We start from the raw sequence: 23,446 nt of genomic DNA, 5'->3' as shown, positions 1-23,446 counted from the left end.
CTTCCCATGGCCAACATTTGTTGCTCATCCAAGTGGGAAAAATCCCCTTACTGGTTACTTATCGCATCTGATTGTCCAGACAGATGTGACACATTGAAAGAAATATTCCATTTTCCGTCAAGTTCCATCTCTCAAGTTTGCATTGGCTGCCCATCTTCATTTGATTTGACAATGCCGCGTTCCAGTGGGTTTCAGTTAACGCACAATTTTCACCGACCTGGGATACACTAATTGATAGAATCCTCCAGTCCAGAAGGCGACCATTCAGCCCAGAGTGCTTGTACTGGCTTTTTTGAACGAACTGTCCCATTATTCCCACTGCCCTGCTCTTCCTCCCATGGCCCTGCAAATTTCTCCCTGTTCAGTTATTTGCCCAGTTCCCTTTCGAAATTTACTCTTGATTATTGCGTCTCCTGCCAGTGGAGACGGTTTCTCCTTATCTACTCTTATCAAATTAACCACCTTTAGCTTGAAATAAAAACCCCTCAAATCTGAAATCTTGCCGTCTATCACTCTTAGCATTTTCTATGTGGTAATGAAGTTGTTTAAAAATCTTTCTTGACTTTTCTCCTCTAAACAGGTGAATGTATTAGATGTATGTTCTGGAATAACCTTGGGTGCATCCATTTTGCCATGGGGAAACACAATCTTGGAATTTTCTACTTTAAAAAGGCCTTACAGGAGAATGATGCTGCTTGCGTGCAGTTAACGGGAACAAGCACAGACCAAGGTGGGCTCTATGTGATCAAATACTCAACAGACCTATTGTGTTAATAGGGTGAAAGTAAATGGTGCTTGAGTGCATGTCGCTTATTGAATTCTTGCTTCTAAAACGCAGCTGCTAATGTTTTAAGTTCCTATTTTGTGAATTCTGGTGATCAACTTGGTGGTGTCAGCCTTGGCGCAAGGGGGAGTATTCTCGCTGGAGTGGGAAAGGTTGTGGATTTGTGTTTTCTGCCCTTGCCCACCCCCTTGTCAGCCCACCACCCCAACCAACCACCACCCCTACTCCAGAGACCTCAGTACAAAATCTGGGCTGACATTGCTGAGGGAGGGGGCGCTTTCGGAAGTGATGTTCACCAAGGCCCTGCTGGTGTCTCGGGCAGACAAAAAGCACCCTGTGGCACTATTTCAAGGAAAGGCTGGGGGTGCTTTGCCTGGTTTCTGTGGTCAATATTAATTCTTTAGTCAGTATCACTAACACGCTTTGTCCAGTCGTTATCGCATTGCTATTTGTGGGACCTTGCTGTGTCACATAAGAAGCCAGGTTTTCTACATTGCAACAAGCTACACTTCAAAAAACGTAGCTAATTGTCTGTGCAGTCCTTGGGGACAGTCTGATGTAGCTTCGACCATAACTCAATTGTTCTAAAAACACTTCCGAGCACGCTTCCCTGAAACTAAGAATGTCTCTCATTTTTCACTTGCAGTTTAGTTGCTGCAAAGCCAACGACTGTTTTTTCATTTAAAAGAAAAGGCATTACTTACATAAATGTTCATGAGGTTTTACTTCCGTCAATTTGGTTGAAAGCTGACATGAAAATTTGTGTCTGATTAACTTCTCTCTGATGTGATAGTCACAAAGTCTACAGCACAGAAAAGGCTCTTTGGTCCATCACGTCTGCACCGGTCAAAAACAACCACCTAACCACTCTAATCCCAGTTCCCAGCACTGGGCCCATAGCCTTGTCTGCCCTGGCATCGCAAGTCCACATCTAAATACTTCTTAAATATTCTGAGGGTCTCTGCCTCCACCTCCCTTTCAGACAGCGAATTCCAGACGCCCACCACCCTCTGGGTGAAAGGTTTCCCCTCACATCCCCCCCTAAACCTCCTGCTCCTCACCGTAAATCTCTGCCCCCTGGTCACTGATCCCTCCACCAAGGCAAAAAGTGTCCTCCTGTTTACTCTATCTGTGCCTCTCATAATTTTATACATCTCAAACATGTACTCCCTCAGTCTCCTCTGCTCCAAGGGAAACAACCTCCGTGTATCCAATCTCTCTTCATAGCTAAAACTCTCCAGCCCAGGCAACATCCTGGTAAATCTCCTCTTTCATCCTTACCAGCCCGATCGCACACCTCCTATAATGTGGATTCAAGAACGTCTCACACTATTCTAGCTGTGGCCTATGTATCTTAAGGGGTGCGTATCTTAAAACATTGTCCATCACTGTCCACCACGGGACAGGGAGGAATATATAATCCCATAGGCTTCTGCTGTTTGATCAGAGCAGTGGTTCTACAGACCAGATATGTTCAATGCTGCCATAATATATATAGGACCATTTTCAAATAACCCACATTATTGTCCTTCTAAATCGGTTTATGATTTGGAATGTTTGCGCTAGACAGAAACACAATGCATTTCATTGGATAGTTGGAGGCAGAGACGGGTTGGGTAGACTATTTTCCTCTAATCTGTGGCTTTTTCAAATGGTTTTTAATTGAACAGTTTCAATTTCTGCTTGTCGCTGTTTAAATATTAGGAGTTTTATTAATTTTCCGACACTTTTTTTAAAAAAAATGACCCATTAGGGAAGAAGTTTTTGGGCCGACCTATGAGCACATTGCTCACAAACAAACGGTATGAACTGTTGCACAACTGTGGGATCCAGCTACTGCACATCGGCAGGCCACTGGCGGCCTTTGAGTGTCTGATGGAGGCAGTCCAGGTGTATCACTCCAACCCACGCCTTTGGTTAAGGCTGGCAGAATGTTGCATTGCTGCCAACAAGGGGGTGAGTGGACTTGTTCCTGCATCAACTACTTTTCCATTCGTTCCCAGTTGTTTTTTTCCCCAGACCTGTCATGTTAAATCTCGGCATTGTTTTCCTTCAGACGTCAGAACAAGAGACCAGAGGGCTGCCAAGCAAAAAAGGGATTGTGCAATCAATTCTGGGTCAAGGCTATCACCAAAAGATAGTCTTGGCATCGCAGTCCATGCAGAACACCGTGTATAAGTGAGTGAGCTCCATGGTGAGGGGGGTGAACAGGACAGGTGCGACTGTAAACGATAGAACAACTGACTGTAAAACACTGTGTGCAAACGCGTGAACTTTTAAAATGTTTAAATGTCAAAAGTGTGAATGTTATCTGTATGGAAACAGTTTAAAATTTGGTGGGGTAGCGGAATTGGCCACCGAACAGAAATTGAGAAGTTCTTTGCGATAATTGTTTTTTTAAAAAAAAACAATTGGGGTTTGGGGCCAGCAGTGGGTGAAATACGTTTTATTTTACACAGTTGTTGTAATCTGGAATGCAATGTGCTGCCTGAGAGGAGGGGGGGGGCGGCAGATTCAATAATAACTGCAGACCAGACCATGGGTAAAGAGTGGGACTAATTGTCACTGTCTGTGCGGAGTCTGCACATCCTCCCCGTGTGTGCGTGGGTTTCCTCCCACAGTCCAAAGATGTGCCGGTTAGGTGGATTGGCCATGATAAATTGCCCTTAGTGTCCAAAATTGCCCTTAGTGTTGGGTGGGGTTACAGGGTTATGGGGATAGGGTGGAGGTGTTGATCTTGGGTAGGGTGCTCTTCCCAAGAGCCGGTGCAGACTCGATGTGCCGAATGGCCTCCTTCTGCACTGTAAATTCTATGATCTAATTGGATAGCTCTATCAAAGAGCTAGTACAGACATGATGGGTTGAATGGTCCCCTCTTCAGCAGTATGATTCTTCCTTTCCTCAGCTGTGATTGGCTGATTGCTATCAGTGGGGCCTGACTTGCCTATCAACCAAGAAAGGCCCAACCGTCAATTGCTTTGGAAATACTTGAACGGTACATTTGAGATTAACCTGTGTCAAAGTTTGAATTTGGATTTTAAAGCCATGAAGCCTTGAATAAAATGGGCTTGTTTTCATTTTGTTCCACAGCGATGGGCAGTCTTCAGCCATTCCTGTAGCCAGCATGGAGTTTGCAGCCATATGCTTAAGAAATGCCTTGCTTTTGCTTCCTGAAGATCAACAGGAGACCAAAAAAGATAATGGTTTAAGAAATTTCAACCAGTCGGGCAGTGGTGAAACCAGCAATGAAAACAGTGAGGCATGCAGGTACAGCACAACGGGAGACACTTCAGTAACCGTACGAATGTACCATCAATAATTTGTTGTAGTGGAATCTTGTAATATTTTCTCGAGGATTAAGCGGATAGTATAGGAAGGTGCAGTTTGTATAGAAGATCAGCAGCGATCATTTGAATGGTGGTGCTGGCTCGAAGGGCAAAATGATCTTCCGTTTCTCATGCGCGCAACTTCTTAATTTGCATTCTCGCTGAAATGCTCAGTGTTAGCAACTGTTAAATAAGTTGAAATTTTGCTGGCAATGGTTTCTCTTTCCAACTCCACAGCATCACCTCCGTAATCCCCCATGGATCGATCTGTCCGTGGTCCTCTCTCCTCCTCTTCCTCCTCCCCTTCCCCCTCTTCCTCCTCCTCCTCCCTCGGCTACATGCTCCCCTTTGGGGATATCACCCAAAGCCACAGGGTCGCCTTCTGCCTGTGTGACGGTTTACAGATGCCTCTTAATTCCCCACTACCTCTCCCGACTCCCTGCTTCTGCTGCCACAGTGCCTTTCCCTGCATCCAAGTGTCAGGTGAGCCGGCATCTTCTGCCAGCTAAACATCGTTGAGACCTGAGCCACCATATTCGACAGTTGACAGTTCTGGTCTCCCTTCCATCAATCCCACCCTCTCCCAGTGAGCAAATAGGACTGTCTGTATGGCTCTGCAGAGAGTTGGCATGGGCTCGATGGGCTGAATGGCCTACTTCTGTATTACTATGACTCTTGACTTTCCACAGAGACAACTATAACAGCACTTTAGCATAGATTGGCCACTCCTGAATCCCATGACAAATTGATCAAAATGCTCCACTGTTGCTGCACTATTATGTGCTTGAAATTATTTTCTCTCGTTCTGCAGCGGTAAACCTCACGAAGGGGATAAGTTCTTAGTTCCAGGCCCGCCATCTTCTCCGTTAAGGAAAGAGGAATTGGACAATCTCCGGTAAGGCTGCATTCCCATTCCTTCTCCACGTACCTCACACCGCTATCCTTTCGACCGATCTAGCTGTTGCTGGAATTGAAGAAAATTATTTGGACGACACTTTATAAAATTTCCCCCACCCTTCAGATTGAGAATACAAGCTGATCACGTCAAAAGCTTTCTTTGTTCTCTCAGATGCTCTATACTGGCTGGCAGTGCATATGTTGCTCTCGCACTTGGTGACAACCTCATGGCCTTAAATCATGCAGAGAATCTTCTACAGCAAACCAAACTGTCTGGGTCGTTAAAGTAAGTAACCAAGTGTTATATGACCGGTTCTTCTTAATGTGATTAATTTAACTTGCTCTGCATGTGAATCAAGTCCATGTTTAAGCTTGGACTATTGAATGTATTCAACGTATTCTTCAAATTGAAAATGCAACTGTGGAAAAGGCCATTCAGCCCATTCTGGCTGTGCTAGCTGAAATGATTATCCATTTAGCCTCACTCTGCTCCTTCCCCATTGCTATGCAAATCTTTCTTTTTCTAAATTTACTGTTTAATGAAAGTTAATGTTGAATCTGAAAGTGAGAAGTTCTCCAATGGAGGGGCAGAGGTAGGGTAGAAGTGGACATTGATGCGCGTGGGTTTAAACGTTCAGCTGGGTCAGGGTGGCTGCTGGCTGGTTTGATCCCGAGAGAGTGGGGGGGGGGAATTGAGGGTAGCAATACCCTTGATTTTTGCGACCAATCTCTCATGTGCCCCTTCAGATTTGTTCTGATGACCCATGCACAGTAATTCCTTTAATTTTGGATTAGTCAAGACAACAGATACTTTAATGAAACATGTTCTCCCCTCCACAAACCTGTGCTTAATGGCCGTGATCAGACCATGAATGTTCACCAAGTTCATTCTGCATTATGCCCCTAGAATTTCCTCACTTTGCCACCGCCCTCTTGAACATGTTGAGCAATATTCTCCCTTCAATCCTTCAGCGCATTTCTTTCTTTTTGTGCCACCTCCACTATCTGTTCCCTAAACCCTTCAATGCTCTGGGATTTCTGTCATAGCTTTGCCACCTTTGTAACCCCTTTAGTACAGTTCCCTTTAGAGTAATTATAAGTAGTGGCTGTCCCACATCCTCTGGTATGCCTTTCAATTCAATTTTCACCTTCTAAGAACTGAAGGCGGCAAAATTATTCAACATCTCCATTGTTACTTCAGTCTCGGATTTAGCTTGACATCCTTTGTCTAAAAATAGTGTCAGCCCCCTTTGATTATCCTGTTAGTTGTGCGCTTTCACAGACTCCCTTGCTGCTTTCCCCTTGTCATTGCTGGTTTTCATTCCTAGACACTCTATAGGTACTTGCCGCGTCGCTGGGCAGGTCTCCAGCCTGGGCTAGGACGAGTCCACCCAGCAGCTTGTTGAGCTCCTCGTTGCTGTGGATGGCCAACCAGAGTTGGTAGGGGGATAATGCGGGCCTTCTTGTCCTGAGCCCTGTTTTATGGGAAGACCAAACCCATTGTTTTTGGTCCCTACTCTAAACCCCATTCACGAGCTACTGACTTCATCCCTCTCCTTAGCAACAGTCTGAGAATAAGCCAGTCTGTTCGCATCTTGGCTGACACATTTGATCCTGAGATGAGATTCTCACCTCATCCATTCCATTACTGAGCCAGCCCATCTCCGCCTGCGTGACGTTACCCCTGTCTCGGGCTGCTGTGCTCACTGACCTGCATTGGCTCCCGACCAAGCAACACCCTGGTTTTGTGGCCTCACCCCTCCCTATCTAATTATTTTCGACGCAACACTCCAGGATATCTGAACTTCTCTATTCTGGCCTCGAGTGCATCCCTGATTCTAATCACTGGTGGCTGGGCCTTTGTTGTCTAGGCCCTAAACTCTGAAATTCCTTCCCTGTACTCCTCCACCTCACTTTAAAGATACTCCTTAAAACCTACTCCAAAGCTTTTGGTCATCTGATTTAATATGGCATCATGTGACTCACTCTGTTTTATAATGCTCTGTTTTATAATGCTCATCTGAAACACCTTGAGATGCTTTATTGCATTAACGGTCGTATATAAGGTTAATTTAGGAATTTGTGTTCATATCATTTTTAAAAAGCTACAATTTAGGAATTTGTGTTTATATCATTTTTAAAAAGCTACATCAAAATATTGGGCTTCTAATTAATACTTTAACACATTATTTGCATAGCTTGAGATGATTCCTTAAATGTGTTATTTTAATTTGGTGTTTCTGACCGTCTGCAATTGTCTAGGTTTCTGGGCCACTTGTATGCAGCAGAGTCACTCATCTCCCTGGACAGGATCTCTGATGCTATCACTCATTTGAATCCTGAAAACGTTACCGATGTATTCCTGGGAGTTTCATCAAATGAACAGGATCAAGGTGAATAACTATGTCTGAATGATCAATCCTGTTAGCTGGCATAGTTTAAAAAAAATAAATTTAGAGCACCCAATTCATTTTTTCAAATTAAGGGGCAATTTAGCATGTCCAATCCACGTGGCCTGCGCATCTTTTGGGTTGTGGGGGCGAAACCCACGCAAGCACGGGGAGAATGTGCAAACTCCACACGGACAGTGACCCAGAGCCGGGATCGAACCTGGGACCTCGGCGCTGTAAGGCTGCAGGGCTAACCCACTGCTCCACCGTACTGCCCTATCTGGCATAGTTTTTAACCCGTATCCGTTTGGAGATTTGTTTTGCCTGAAGGAACGATTGCTCAAGAATAGTCCAACTTGGGGGCAATATTTCTATAGACACTCAGAATAATAAAATACAAAAGGCCACCGATCCATTTCGCCTACGCTGGCTCTTTGAAAGCTCCAATTGTCCCACTTTCCTGCTCTTTCCCCGTAGCCCTGCAAATATTTATTCCCCCCATTCCCTTTCAAGTTACAGTTGAATCTGCTTCCACTGTCCTTTCAGGCAGCATGTTCCAGATCATTATCACCTCACTTGTACAGAAGAAGATTCTTTGAATCTCCTCTCTGATTCTTTTACCAATTATCTTGGATCTGTGTTCTCTAGTTACTGTCCTCCTCCCAGTGGAAACAGTTACTCCTCACTTACTGTATCCAAACCCCATAATCTTAGACACCTCTATTAAATCTCCTCCTAACCTTCACTGCTCTAAGGAGAACATTCCCAGTCCCTCCAGTGCCGGGAAGTCCCTCATTCGAACATATAAATTAGGAGCAGGCGTAAATCATGGCCCCATAGAGTCTGCTCTGACTTTCAATGAAATTGTTGCTGATATAATAATAATCTTTATAATTGTCACAAGTAGGCTTGCATTTCCACGGCATTGAAGTTACTGTGAAAATCCCCATGTCGCCACACTAGCCTGTTCGAGTACACCGAGGGAGAATTCAGAATGTCCAATTCACCTAACAGCACGTCTGTCGGGACTTGTGGGAGGAAACCGGAGCACCCGGAGGAAACCCACGCAGACACGGGGAGAACGTGCAGACTCGGCACAGACAGTGACCCAAGCTGGGAATTGAACCCGGGTCCCTGGCGCTGTGAAGCAACATTGCTAACCACTGTGCTACCCTGCCGCCCATTGTAACATCAACTCCGCATTCCTGCCTCACCTCTGTTAGCATATATTAACACAACACCTTCCCTTGGTCTCGACAAAGGCAGTAAGACACTGCTTGGTATTTCAATTCCAGCAGTGACCTGAATTTACAATGATCAAAGGCCAACACTTCTGGCCAATTCACAACATTCCAGTTCTTATTGGCTTTGATTCTCTTAGTTGAGAATTTGACCCATTAGGGTGACTTTGACATCCCTGGTACTGTTCTGGGAAATCACCTCTGCTTCCTCCGCAAGACTTTCACATCCTTCCTAAACGGAAGTGCCCAGAATTGGAGTAATTCTGATTTTGTAGGAGAAACTGAAACAAGCTGTCAGCATTGCCCAAAGAATGTTCAGCAAATTCTTCTCGTCTGTTCTTTCTCTTTACCATCTAGGTTTTGTTTTGAAGGAATGTATATAACCAGGTAACCTGTGAAACATTTTTAAAATCAGGGAAACATGTTTTTTTTCCCACATTAAATTGTCCAAATGTCGTTGGAAATCTATTTAAGTTTACTGCTGAACTTGATTACTGTTGTGGATGTGGGCACTGACTTGGGCACAAGCCCATGTACACGCCTGCACACACAGTCACCGATGGCAGCTGCACCTATCCATAGCTAAAACCCAAAACCTACAGAGTACAGCCTGTGGCAGAGGCCTTCCCAGTGTTAGCAAGCACTACATCTACTTCCCCACTGCCCGCCACACTTCATACATTCATACCCAAGGCGTTGTCCAAATTTCTGATCCTCTCTCTCTCTCTCACTTCTCCCCCCCCCCCCCCCCCCCCCCCCCCACCCCCACCCCCACCAGTGTGTCACCCCACCCCCACTCAGCAAAAACTCCAAATTTTACATCCTCTTCAGGGGCCATTATTATACCGAGACTCTCTAGTTCCAGTCTCCTGTGACTGTTCCGGAACTCTGGAATTCCTTCCAGCAATGTTGCCAGAACCCAGAAAGCCCCTCCAGTGGCCGCAGCACCTCAAGTTTTTTCAAAATTCAGTCACAGGATGTGGGCGTTGCTGGCAAGGGCAGCATTTATTGCCCACCCATCTCTTAATTGCCCTGGCGAAGGTGGTGGTGATCCGCCGCCTTGTTCCGTTGCAGTCTATTTAGCACGGGTAAATCGCTGGGTCTTAAAGCAGACCAAGGCAGGCCAGCAGCACGGTTCAATTCCCATACCAGCCTCCCCAAACAGGCGCCGGAATGTGGCGACTAGGGGCTTTTCACAGTAACTTCATTTGAAGCCTACTTAATAAGCGATTTTCATTTCATTTCATTTCCAAGTGGTGTAGATACACCCATAGTGCTCTTAGGGAGGGAGTTCCAGGATTCTGACCCAGTGACAGTGAAGGAACGGTGATATATTTCCAGGCTGGTGAGTGATTTGGAGGGGAACCTCCAGGTGGTGGGGTTCCCATGCGTCTGCTGCCCTTGTCCTTCTAGATGGGACTGGTCGTGGGTTTGGAAGAAACTAACTAAGGAGCATTGGTGTGTTCCTGCAGATGGTACACACGGCTGCCGCTGTTCATCTGTGGTGGAGGGTTTGAATGTTTGAGGAAGGGGGAGCAATCAAGCAGGCTGCTTTGTCCTGGATGGTGTCGAGCTTCTTGAGTGTTGTTGGAGCTGCGCTCAACCAGGCAAGTGGAGAGTATTCCATTACACTCCTGACTTGTGCCTTGTAGATGGTGGACAGACTTTGTGGGGTCAGGAGGTGAGATGCTCGTCATAGGATTCTCAGCCTCTGACCTGCTCTTGTAGACACAGTATTTATTCGGCTAGTCTAGTTCAGTGTCTGGTCAATGGTAACTCCCAGGATGTTGAAGGTTGAGGGTTCATCAGCGAACACCCATTTCTGACCTTATGATGGAAGGAAGATCCGAGGTCCTCCCATACTACACTGCTTCCACTTCACTGTACCCAAGACTTCCTTTTCTCCCTTCTCCCTGCCCCCTCACCATCTCAATGACTGCAGCCAGATCGACACACTCTTCCCAATTCTTTGAAAACGTTCTCTGGATTTGCTGGCATTTATTGGCCATCCCTAATTCCCTTGGGAAGGTAATGGTGAGCTGCTTTCTTGAATCATGGCTGTCCATGTGATGTTGATATGCCCACAGTGCTGTTAGGGAGGGAGTTCCAGGATTATGACCCAGTGACGGTAAGGAACGGTGATATATTTCCAAGACAGGATGATGTGAACTTCCAGGGGGTGGTGTTCCCAGGTATCTGGTCTCATTGTTGCCAGATGTGGGTTTGAGAAGTGCTGTGAAAGTTGTAAAATGTACCATGGATTTAGGAAAGCAGGGCCTCGTGTCACTGCTGTTTCACAGACTGCATTATGAGGGGGGCAGCGCGTTAGCACAGGGATAGGTTGGAAGTGTGGGCTTAAATGGGGTGCTCTTTCTAAGGGCTGGTGCAGACTCGATGGGCCGAATGGCCTCCTTCTGCACTGTAAATTCTGTGTCTGTGTGAAAGAGAATGAGTGCATTTTCTTTCAGTTCAGAGAGATGTAATAAACAGGAGCAATGAAATTTACACGTGGTTACGCGGAAAATAAATGCAAATATTGGCTTTTTCTTTCCAGGATCTGACCGAGGGGAAAATGAACAGATGGAAAGCTGTAAGTACATGTACTAGAAAACTGAAATAAAAATAGAAATTTCTGGAAAACACACAGCCAGTCAGGATAGAGTTAGTGTTTCAGACCGGTGACCTCTCGCTTAAACTGGAAAAAGGTAGAGAATTGATATTATTTTGATCAAATACAGACCCAACAAAGAGTCTATTATGGGATGGAGAGAAGGAGTGACTAAATGACGAAAGGAGGATGGGGAGCCATAATATGGCAGATGTCAGCCTGAAAAGTTCATGTAACTTTTTAAAGTTTTGAACATTATCTTTTTAAAAACTGTATCTGGGGGGGGGGGGGGGGGGGGGTACCAATATGGAAGAGTTTCCTGTAATACCATCTATTGTAGATATTTTATTTTGATTTTCTTGCTTTATGCATCAATATATAACCGGATAATCAAACTTTTTAATGTCCTGTTCATCCTGTGCTCACTGACCTACTTGTATCAGAGGGAATGTCGCAAGGGATCTCTGGACTGATTCGTGGATTTAGAGGATTGTCGTGTAAGGAGATACTGAGTAGACTAGACCTATTGTCCTGTGAGGAGATACTGAGTAGTCTAGGCCTATATTTCCTAGAGTTTACAAGAACGAGAAGTGATCCCATTAAAACATAACATTTTTTAAATGTTTGACGAGGTAGAGGTTGTGAGGATGTTTTCCCTAGCTGGAGAGTCTAAAGATTGAGGTCACAGTCTCAGGATAGAGGATCGGCCATTTAGGACGGAGCTGAGGTGAACCTTCTTTACTTTTACTCAAAGGATTGTGAACCATTGGAATTCTTCAGAGACAGAGAGCTGTCGACGCTCAGTTCTTGAGTATATTCATCAAGGATTGAGAGATTTTTGGATATTAAGAGAATCAGGGGATAGTGTGCAACGGTGTAGTTGAGGTGAAAGTTCAAGCATGATCTCATTGCATGGCAGAGTGGGCTCGAGGGGCCGAATGGCCGGCACAGCCTTATGAGAGAGAGGTTTTGTGCAAGGCGTGGTTAGAATTTGGAATGCACTGCCTGTATGTGGTGGTCTCGCAACTTTCAAAGTGAAATTGGATAAATCCATGAGGGAGAAAGAATTGCAAGGGTTTGATGAAAAGAGCAGGCGAGTGTCATTAACTAGATCTCTCGGCAGAAAAGCTGGTGCAGACATGATGGACCAAATGAGTTCCTCCGTGCTGTACTGCTCTGTGATTCTAATTGGTGTTGTTCTATGCACTTTACAGCTGGCAGACAGATTCTGCAGTGTTACCCCAATTCTGTTTCGTCTGCTTGTGCAATGATGCTCTTCAACCTCGGCAGTGCGTATTGCCTCCGCAGTGAATATGACAAGGCACGCAAGTGTCTTCACCAGGTAAGAAAAGCAAGACAGTGGAATTTAGCCCTATCCATGTTGATTGCATCCAGTACCATGGATAATTAATTGTGTCAAGTCTGAACGGTCGATTGTCCTGCCTCTCTTTTTACTGTCTCTCACCTGGGGGAAGCTTCACAGAATCATTGGCTCCTTAGCTCCTGTCCAAATTACCAATCACATATCTAACTAACTAAGCGTGTAGCAACTAAAATGAGGAAAGGCTCCAGTATTGCGATCCAGGACCAGACCGCAACAGTAACTAGGATACTGGACAGAAGCATCAATATTTTATTTTTGTAAGACTGTGAGGAAAAAGATACTTTGTCGCAGGAGTGACTCCACACACAAATAGGGATGCGGTATATTAAAACAAACTTTATTACCAACACAGGATCAAACTAACCTTAACATCATACAATAAATAGCTTTCAATTATTACCAGTTAAACAATGCTTAACAATAAAATGAAAGACTTTAACTCCTAACTGGTATCTTTTTATCTCTAATCAAGCAAACCCATCTCATCTCAAAAAAACCCTTTTAACTCGAGGTAGCAAACACAGGAACACTTGCCAAACATTGGATAGAGATCTCTTGAGACGGCTTGAAGAGAGAGACCTGACGTCCTGTCAGAATAATGCCGAATCTCTGGCTCTATTCTTCAGAAACTGCTTCTCGGCTTGCCTTCCGGCCAAAAACTAAATCTGAAAACTCCACGCCTGACTGCTTCAGCCCCTGGCTCCTCCCGGTAACTCCCCCATCTTCATCCCAATAACTGCGTTATGACCATCTTACTCAGACTAAACACTGTCTCTAATTATCTACTCCCCAAGGGACCTTAAACAAAAGTCCATCTGCCCTATTCCGTAAACAATGTACGAGGCTGGAATGAATTCTTAGCTTTTACGACATCTTAGTTGCATGTTTTGCAGCCAAAGTATCTGCCTCTTTTAAACTGGATTTTTAAAAACATTACCGCAGCGGTCACACACAAAACAACATGTATATGAAATTCCTACATTCGTTACACCAGACATTTTCTCACCGGAGGAGCCCGTCCTTGCTTGTCTCAATTTAGGTTTCACCTTTTAACCTGATTTTGCACTGCGACGAATGGCGGCTTTTAGGGATATTGGATTCTAAATATTGGGCATTTCAGGATTGAAAGCCCGGGATTCGAGTGTGTTTGACTGCAGTGGCCCTGTTTTTAAAAAGGGTTTTGTTTTGCAGGGCCTGGGAGCTTTCAGGATCCCGACGGTGAAATTGACCAGAGGAATGTGTTTTCAGTCTGGGCTAATGCACTGTGGTTAGATTGGGGAAGTTCCCTCGGGAGTTAATGTGCTTTTAACCTGGAGAGTTAATTTGTTAATTCAGTTTGGGGAGATGATGTCATTGCTGGATGGAGCTAAGAGATTCTGAGAACGTTTTGGCGAGGAATTGAAGACTGATTTGTCTGACGCCGAGTCCACAATTCTCTCCCAGTCGGATAGTTATAAAAAGAGTAATAATCTTTAAAGCAGAGAAGTCTTGTCTGAGGACAAGGAACAACTTGAAACACGATAGGTGAACCAGTTTTTTGAAGATGTTTAGCCAGAATCTGAAGTTTCTAACAGGAGCTAACTCTGTTCTGTAAAGCAAGTATTACTCTGTCATGCTGATTTAAGATGCATTAAGAGCTGTACGTTTCTTTTCTTGTTGTCTGACAAAAAATTGAGTTGTGTTTAAGGGGTAATTGTAAGCTGTTCTTTTTGGGTGTGAGGTTAAATAGTTTAATATTGTATTCATAATACAGTCTTGTTTTAAAAATACAAAATCCCTATTTCTTCATGCAGTCACTCCTGGAGCAAAATAGTCTTCCCACGCAGTCATACAAAATAAACTAAAATATTGGAGTTTCGGTCCAGTATTCTAGCCTCTGGTCTGGGATGGTAATAGCTTGTGCCATTTTCTGATTTTACTTTCTCTACTCCTGGCCCTAATTAACCAGGTCCAGGCTGAATGCTGTCGATGATTTAACATTGATTGTTGCAAAGACTTGGCGGACTCAATTGCGTCTAAACTGCCTCTTTACCTTGTAATCTTCAAATCCTGTTAAACTTGCATTGTGCTTTCTTCCTCCTTGCTGTAAGCCATTTGACACCTGAATGGGCCTTTTGTTAACCTGTCTGCCTCTGGGGACTTGTATATCTGCCACCCTGACAGCCTTTCCTTGCTGCTCTGTTTCAGCAAGGGCTTTGTTCCTGCTATCTGACAACAGGCATCGCAATCTGAACATTCCAGCCAAAGATCAAAGAATCGTAGAATTCTGCAGCACCAGAAGCCATTTGGCTTCTTGTCCTTTGCTGGTATCTGAGAGCAAATGACCCTGTCCTTTGTCCATAACATTGAGAAATTATAGCCTGAAAAAGAGAATTTATATTCTTGCTCTGCCAGTTTCTGGTAGCTCATTCCATGCCCTAACAATCCAGGGGGAAAGAAAAACAACTTTCCAGCCCTTTTTGTGGGCATCCTAAATCTGTGATTCATATTTCCAGGCACCCTGACCAGATTGCCCCCTTCCTCCCCATCCCTCCTGAGATGGTGCCGGATCCCATGTAACCAAGCTGCAGAATACCCACACTAAATTCCTGAGCTATCTCTGCGTCACCTCAGGCCCAAGATTGAACCAACTGGATTCGAAAAGCTCACTCCCCCCTGCCTCGTACTGCCAAATGTCAGATTCCTAGCTTGAACTTGCACGTCTTGCATGCTACCTTATTATCCATCCTCCACTTTTAAAAATGGAAAGGAAGCCCAACTAAATATGCATTAATGAATCAATGTCGGTAATGATCGAACCTGGGCCCTCGGCGCCGTGAGGCTGCAGTGTTAACCACTGCGCCGCCGTGCTGCCCCCTCTGAAAGATTTTAATATGTAGTCAGATAAGGACATAAGAAACAGAACCAGGGGTAGGCCATACAGCCCCTTGAGCCTGCTCTGCTATCAGTAAGACCGTGACTGATCTGATTGTGGCCTCGACTCCAGTTGCCTGCCTGCCTCTTGTTGCCCTTGACTGCCTTCTTGATCAAAACATCTGTCTAACTCAGCCTTGAATATACAATAGATGTGATTGAAAATCCATGTTGCCTATCTCTGTGTCTTAATATTCCTTTTATTTAATCTTTAATTGCAGGCTATTTTGACTGTTGATTCAACGATAACATGTCTGTCCCTGTTTCTGAGCTCGGGTGTAATATTTACCACCCTCCAATACTCTGTCTCTAATTAACTCTGAAAAAACAAACACCAGTCCTCACTTTGTCCTCTTTCACTCTTCTGATTTACCTGTCATCTGGACCTGAATTACTTTTAGCACTTACACTCTCTGAAGCATTCCCTTATGTATATCCCTGCTATGTTGCTCTTCTAATAGAGAAAAATAAATAAGTCTTGAGAGGCTTCTGAAACCAGGGAAGTCTTTGAGTGACTGGTGTTTCCTTATTTACCAAAATGCACTCATTGTTCATTTGGAGTCGTGCACATCACTTTTATATCTTTTTCCTAAAGAGTCCATAAAAACCTCTCCATTTACATTGGCAGCAGGTGATTTTTGTGGTGTGAATAATACTGACGGGATGTTATAGATGAGGTCTGGATGGGTTTCTAGAAAACATTCTGAAAAGTGCTGCAGATGTGTCCTATTCTCCGTAAGCCTTCACTGAAGAGTCTTAACCTCAATGTAACTGTGCAATCAGCCATTCTTCTGACTTTGTTTTTAAATTGCAGGCTGCTTCGATGGTTAATCCTAAAGAGATTCCTCCGGAAGGTATCCTACTGGCCGTTTACCTTGAGTTGCAGAATGGTATGTCTTTAAGGCAGAGGTAGATAGGTTCTTATTAATAAGGGGATCAGGGATTATGGGGAGAAGGCAGGAGAATGGGGATGAGAAAATATCAGCCATGATGGAATGGCGGAGCAGACTCGATGGGCCGAGTGGCCTAATTCTGCTCCTATGTCTTTTGGTCTTATGTCGCCAATGAAGGTTCCTGCTTCAACTATATTTAAAATATCGCCTTGTAACCAAAACATGCGGAGGGGAAGATTATTTCCTCCAGGCCTTATTTGAATAAGTCATTAATTAATTTTTATTGATTATGTGGGTGGTTTTCCTGAGTGGTGGGGCGGCAGAGAAATAATTTCGCCCAAATGTTCTGTTTTTATTTTCAACTGGTATAAAAATCCTCATTTCCCCCTACATGGCTGTGCAAGTTAAACAAGATGGCAGTCAATCTACCCGGTGGGGAGGTAACGAGGCCTCTTTGAGAGGAATCCTAGCTGGTGTATCGGATCCTGTTCCTGGTTCGTTGCTCCTCTGTCCATGTTCCTTTCATCAGCAGCAAGATGCTCTGCTGCGCTGGGGCGTTCGCCAATCTTCTGATTGAAAGGGGCACGTGCTTGAAGAATCTGTACTACAACTTGCACCTAGAAAGCCTTTTTAACGTAACAAAACAATCGCATGGCACTTTCCAGGAAGTTTGAAACCGAGCTACATAAGGAGACCCGAGGACAGGTGACTGGAAACCTAGTTGAAGTGGCAGGTCCTGAGGAATAAGGCAGAGGGCGGGAGTGCCAAAACTTAGGCCCTTTAGCAACTGAAGGCACACTCACCATTGATGGGAGTTGGGAATGCTCGAGGGGTTAGAATTGGAGTGGAAAGATCTCTAAGGTTACAGCAATGTGGAGGGGTGAGGCCATGGAACGGCATATAAAGGCAGGTGAGAATTGTAAAATCAAGGCTTTGCTTAGCTAGGAGCCATTGTAGGTCAGTGAGGATACAACTTTAATTGACCCCTGCTGCCTGCTGGGGGTGTGAATTTGGTGAATTTAATCTGTAACCCCCCTATCTCCTACAGCCAAAGTGTTCTAGTATTTGATGCCCTTCACAGAATGATCACAGCATAGAAGGAGGCCATTCAGCCTGCCCAGTCCATGCCAGCTCTCAGCAACTCACCCAGTCCCGCTCCCGTACCTTTTCCCCAGAGCACTGCACATTTAGAACAAAACAAAGAACAAAGAAATGTACAGCACAGGAACAGGCCCTTCGGCCCTCCAAGCCCGTGCCGACCATACTGCCCGACTAAACTACAATCTTCTACACTTCCTGGGTCCGTATCCTTCTATTCCCATCCTATTCATATATTTGTCAAGATGCCCCTTAAATGTCCCTATCGTCCCTGCCTCCACTACCTCCTCCGGTAGTGAGTTCCAGGCACCCACTACCCTCTGCGTAAAAAACTTGCCTCGTACATCTACTCTAAACTTTGCCCCTCTCACCTTAAACCTATGCCCCCTAGTAATTGACCCCTCTACCCTGGGGAAAAGCCTCTGACTATCCACTCTGTCTATGCCCCTCATAATTTTGTATACCTCTATCAGGTCGCCCCTCAACCTCCTTCGTTCCAGTGAGAACAAACCGAGTTTATTCAATCGCTCCTCATAGCTTATGCCCTCCATACCAGGCAACATTCTGGTAAATCTCTTCTGCACCCTCTCTAAAGCCTCCACATCCTTCTGGTAGTGTGGCGACCAGAATTGAACACTATACTCCAAGTGTGGCCTAACTAAGGTTCTATACAGCTGCAACATGACTTGCCAATTCTTATACTCAATGCCCCGGCCAATGAAGGCAAGCATGCCGTATGCCTTCTTGACTACCTTCTCCACCTGTGTAGCCCCTTTCAGTGATCTGTGGACCTGTACTCCTAGATCTCTTTGACTTTCAATACTCTTGAGGGTTCTACCATTCACTGTATATTCCCTACCTGCATTAGCCCTTCCAAAATGCATTACCTCACATTTGTCCAGGTTAAACTCCATCTGCCATCTCTCCGCCCAAGTCTCCAGACAATCTAAATCCTGCTGTATCCTCAGACAGTCCTCATCGCTATCCGCTATTTATTACACTTCAGATAATTACCCAGTTCCCTTTTGAAAACCGTGATTGAATCTGCCTCCACCACGCTCTCAAAACAGTGCATGCCGGATCCTAATTGCCCGCTGCACAAAATGGTTTTCCTCTGGTTTCTGATCCTACCACCAATGGGGGAACAGTTTCCCTTTTGTCTGATGTGAATAGATTCATGACCATTTTGAACACCGTGATCGAGTCTCTTCTGCGCCTTCGCTTTTCGAAGGGGAATAACCCCAGCTGCTCCAGTCTCTCCGTGTAAGTGAGTTCACTCATCCATGGAGCCATCATGGTCAGTCCCTTCGGCACCCTCGGCTGAAGAGTGAAGTATTTTGTTGCCTTCATCTCACGGGGGCTGGGATACGAAGGTGGGGGGGGTACGCAGAGGGGAAATTATGCTGCAGTCATACAAGGCACTGGAGTATTCCATTCTGGGTATCACACCTCACAAAGGGTAAATTGCTCTTTGGCAGGCCACAATGGGAGTGTACTACAATAATATTGGGGCTAAAAGGGTTAAAATATGACGGCAGGTTGCACAGAACTGGGTCTGTATTTCCTCCAGTATGAAAGATTCGGGGGTGATCAAATTGAGGTGTTTAAGATGAAGGGAGAGCACGGTAGCACAGTGGTTAGCACTGTGGCTTTCCAGCGCCAGGGCCCTAGGTTCGATTCCCGGCTTGGTTCACTGCCTGTGCGGAGTCAGCACGTTCTCCCCGTGTCTGCGTGGGTTTCCTCCGGCTGCTCCGGTTTCCTCCCACAAGTAAGACGTGCTGTTAGGTAATTTGGACATTCTGAATTCTCCCTCTGTGTACCCGAATGTGGCGACGATGGGATTTTCACAGTAATTGCAGTGTTTTTTTAAAAATTGAGTACCCAATTCATTTTTTCCAATTAAGGGGCAATTTAGCGTGGCCAATCCACTTACCCTGCACATCTTTGGGTTGCGGGGGTGAAACCCACGCAGACACGGGGAGAATGTGCAAACTCCACACGGACAGTGACCCAGAGCCGGGATCGAACCTGGGACCTCGGCGCCGTGAGGCAGCAGTGCTGACCCCACTGCGCCGCCGTGCCGCCCCTTACTTCATTGCAGTGTTAATGTAAGCCTATTTGTGACAATAAAGATTATAAAAATAAATAAAGGATTTGAAATTTTCTCTTGTGAGAGAGCGCAAGAGAGCTGGTAGCTAATAGTCATTGTCCAGTTATATTTCTCAAACCGCATTCACCTCATTAATCGGTGTGTCTCGGTGTTATTTTTTGGGCAGGGAACACACAGTTGGCGCTTCAGATCATCAAAAGGAACCAGCTGTTGCCCTCGCTGAAAGCCCTGTCCTCTGATGTGAAAAAGAAGCCAGTGTTTCAATCCATCCAGACCATGCAGCCATCGCTGTTCAACACTGTGCAGCGGAAATGAGACCTCAACGCCGCTCGTTGTCCGAGTGCTTTCTTCCGGATGTGCTCACAGCTGGAACAGAGGGTCGGAACGGGTGGGGCCGATTTTAAATGAACAAAACCTCATCGTGAATTTTCAGCTAGCTGTCGGGGAATGCAGGCTCTACAGCCGGTCCTTTGATAAAGCTGCAGACGGCATTTTGTTTTGGGTTTAAACCCCATTTAGACCTCAAACGTATCCTGGCAGTAGTACGAGGCTAGATTCATAATGTTTCTGGAATTTGGAGGGTTGTTGAGTTTTTCTAAATGTTTTTCTGGGTAATGATTTGTAATTCAGTATTTATAGCTGTTTCGGTTTGTTCTCTGTTAATACTTCCACCTATTAAAGTGATCCAATAAATACTCTTATGTTAACGACACCATTTTATATTGCCCCTTTAGCAACCCACTATGTGTGTGTGTGTGTGTTATATAGAACACTTTTATATGTTAACTATCATGGGGATTGCTAGTTGAGTTCTGGCACTGGGAGAACAAGTGAAACATTGGCAAATGGTTCTGTAAATTATATTGCAAATATTTGCCCCTTAACAGGTGAGATTTACAGGTACCCTTGGTTCAGCTTTGAAGGGTTGGTGACAACACTCATTTGGCTGAGATTGGAACAGGGCACGGTAATCGACAGCGAGACTGAACCAGCAATACAATTCCTCCAAAGCAACCATTGCTGAATATTTATGGGAATTTCACTAACTATCGTTTGTAAATAGTCTTTACCAAGCTGGCATTTATGGCAGCTTTTCAGGGGCGACGTTTATTTTTTCTTCAGGAGATATCCGTTGTGTAAAGAAAGGCCTAGCAAAAGATATTAAAAGTTGAATATACCAAATAAATAAAGAACAAAAGAGTTTTATAGTGGAATTTTAATCAGGGAAGGTGGGAAATGGAAAATGCGGTTCTGTAGTCCCGATAGTAGGATCTCACTTTACCAAACTGCAGCCAACCAAAACTTGATTTGCCAAAGGGGTTTGTGATTCCAGTGATCCACTCCTGCAGATGCCAATGTTGCTCCTGGTTTAGGCTGTTTGAATTCGCCGCTGAGCTGTGCCCGAAATGGCCCGGAATCTCCCACCACACTGGGCGGATCCATCAGCAGCAGCTCACAGCCCCGGTTACACCAGGGGATGATTGAATGCAGCAATAATTATTGTCGCCGTGCTCTCTCCACGCCCAGTGAACAGGCCACCGGCTAGGTTAGTGCAGGACAGTGAGATTCAAATGTATTGTAAAATGTGACCCGTTGAAACACGGGAATTCGTAAATATAGCAAATAAAATGATATTTTGGAGCAATAGTTCTGCAATTGTTAATAAAGTACAAGTGTAGTGAAATGTGCACTGTGCTGAATTTTCTCTTTTTCAGTTCCAAAGAACAATTGTGTTGGACTTGAAATGTTAACTCTGTCTCTCTGCAGGCGCTGCCAGACCTGCTGAGTATCGGCAGCACTCCATCATCTGCAGAATTTTGCATTTGTTTCTCTATTTCTGGCTGTTTAGTTTGAGTTCAGCAACAGCAGCTACAACTATGTCTGTACTCTAGATAAGGACATTCAATATTTATTGTCTTGTGTTTTTAATTCCACCTCTTGGGTGAAGCATTAAGAGGTCAGATCTGTTTGTTCGGGATACTAAGATCAGGAGGAGGTCAAGCAGTTCCTGTTTCATTCAGTCAGATTGTATCTTAGCCCCCATCCGCCCATCGTAACTCTCCCTGATACCATTACCCAACAGAAATTCCTCCATCAACTCGCAAGTGAATTCAAGCCCTCTATGGTATCGGCCCTCGTAATTTAAAGCTCTAATCCATGGCATCGGCCTTCGCCCCCTGCAAGGTTAATGAATCTTTCCTGAGGTTCAGTGCCCAGAACTGAACACCGTCAGTCCAGACCAACGATTCACCAACCTTGCTTCTCCCTGCACCCTCACTCTATTCTCGAGCTCCAAACCTATCTGTCTGAGCAGTAACTCTGAGCAGATGAACACAGAACTCTGTTCTGCACCATTGTCTGTTTACACTTGTTCGGCTCCATGTTTTTAAAAAATAATCTTTATTGTCACAAGTAAGCTTACATTAACACTGCAATAAAGTTACTGTGAAAAGCCCCTAGTTGCCATATTCCAGCGCCTGTTCGGGTACACGGAGGGAGAATTTAGAATGTCCAAATTACCTAATAGCACGTCTTTAGGGACCTGTGGGAGGAAACCGGAGCCTCTGGAGGAAACCCACGCAGACACGGGGAGACCGTGCAGACTCCGCACAGTGACCCAAGCCGGGAATCGAACCCGGGACCCTGGTGCTGTGAAGCAACAGTGCTAACCACTGTGCTATCGTGCCACCCACATCTCTTCTGGCTAGCTCCTCAGGTTATTTTAGTCTGTTCTGTGCAGAGGCCTCACTCTTGAGTCTCGGCTGGTGTTCCCAGTGCAATTATGAGGGAGTGCTGCACAGCAAGCAGTGTGGTTTTTTTTTCCCGATGTGATGCCACGCATGCCCCTTCAGGTGGGTGCAGAGATCCGAGACGCAGTGAGTGGGATCAGAATGAGTGGTCTACAAAAGGAGGTGCAGAATGTGACAGTGGACCTGTCATGCGAAAAGCGCCAATGCAGAGGCATTGGACTGAATTGCCTGTTTCTGCGATGAGCAGTCTCTCATCCGACGTCATTTAACACCAAATATTCTGTTTCTCACTGATGTCGGGAGATTTAATTGCAGGATCTTGAATTAATTAGAATGGTCTGTTAGCATTACTTTTAACATCCTGTGTAATTCACCCCGAGGATTCAGCATCTGGCAGCCTCGTCTCTCTTCAGACCTCCGTCCTCTGCAAACCTTCCACATGTTGCAACCCAGCCAAGAATTAAAGAATTGCATTTCTGTAGCACCTGGGGACATCCCCCAAGCATTTCTGCGGCCAAGGAAGTGCTTTTAGAAATGCAGTCAATGTTGTAATGTAGGACATGTACAGCCAAACTGGTTAATAGCAATATCCCACAAACAGCACTGTGACGATAAACAGTTAATCTGATTGGGGGGGATTAGATGTTGGTTAGGACACCAGGGTAAACAGTGTCCCTGGATCGCTTCTCTCTCTCTCCCCCCCCCCCCCCTGGAGAGGGTAGACCGAACGTTAGTCCAAAAGGCACCGCCACCCCACCCGGACAATGCAGCACTCCCTTTCTGTGCCTGCGTGTCAGTCTGGATTATCTGGGCACGCCTGTGAAATGAAAATCGCTTATTGTCACAAGTAGGCTTCAAATGGAGTTACTGTGAAAAGCCCCTAGTCACCACATTCCAGCGCCTGTTCGGGGAGGCTGGTACAGGAATTGAACCGTGCTGCTAGCCTACTTTCAAAGCCAGCGATTTAGCCCTGTGCTAAACAGCCCCTGTGATACCCAGAGCAGCCTGTGTCAAACTTTAAACTGAAGGCAGGAGACTATGCAGGTGGTTTC

General features: G+C 45.3%; 1 protein-coding gene across 1 annotated transcript in view; it reads left to right on the top strand.

The window, feature by feature from the left end:
* The window catches only part of cnot10 (CCR4-NOT transcription complex, subunit 10), a gene marked incomplete at its 5' end in the record, with an annotated part of 34,005 nt that extends 12,673 nt beyond the window's left edge, over window positions 1–21,332 (top strand). Inside the window, 11 exons of the mRNA XM_072468660.1 lie at window positions 581–730; window positions 2,538–2,740; window positions 2,841–2,962; window positions 3,875–4,051; window positions 4,922–5,005; window positions 5,180–5,293; window positions 7,270–7,400; window positions 11,193–11,228; window positions 12,461–12,588; window positions 16,358–16,433; window positions 19,811–21,332. Coding sequence (XP_072324761.1) covers window positions 581–730; window positions 2,538–2,740; window positions 2,841–2,962; window positions 3,875–4,051; window positions 4,922–5,005; window positions 5,180–5,293; window positions 7,270–7,400; window positions 11,193–11,228; window positions 12,461–12,588; window positions 16,358–16,433; window positions 19,811–19,959 — 1,370 coding nt within the window. The remainder of the gene's footprint in view (window positions 1–580; window positions 731–2,537; window positions 2,741–2,840; window positions 2,963–3,874; window positions 4,052–4,921; window positions 5,006–5,179; window positions 5,294–7,269; window positions 7,401–11,192; window positions 11,229–12,460; window positions 12,589–16,357; window positions 16,434–19,810) is intronic.
* Window positions 21,333–23,446: the final 2,114 nt, after the last annotated feature.

The sequence above is a fragment of the Scyliorhinus torazame genome, chromosome 11 (assembly GCF_047496885.1).
Source record: "Scyliorhinus torazame isolate Kashiwa2021f chromosome 11, sScyTor2.1, whole genome shotgun sequence".
Classification (NCBI taxonomy): domain Eukaryota; kingdom Metazoa; phylum Chordata; class Chondrichthyes; order Carcharhiniformes; family Scyliorhinidae; genus Scyliorhinus; species Scyliorhinus torazame.
This window is presented reverse-complemented; position numbering and strand designations above follow the sequence as displayed.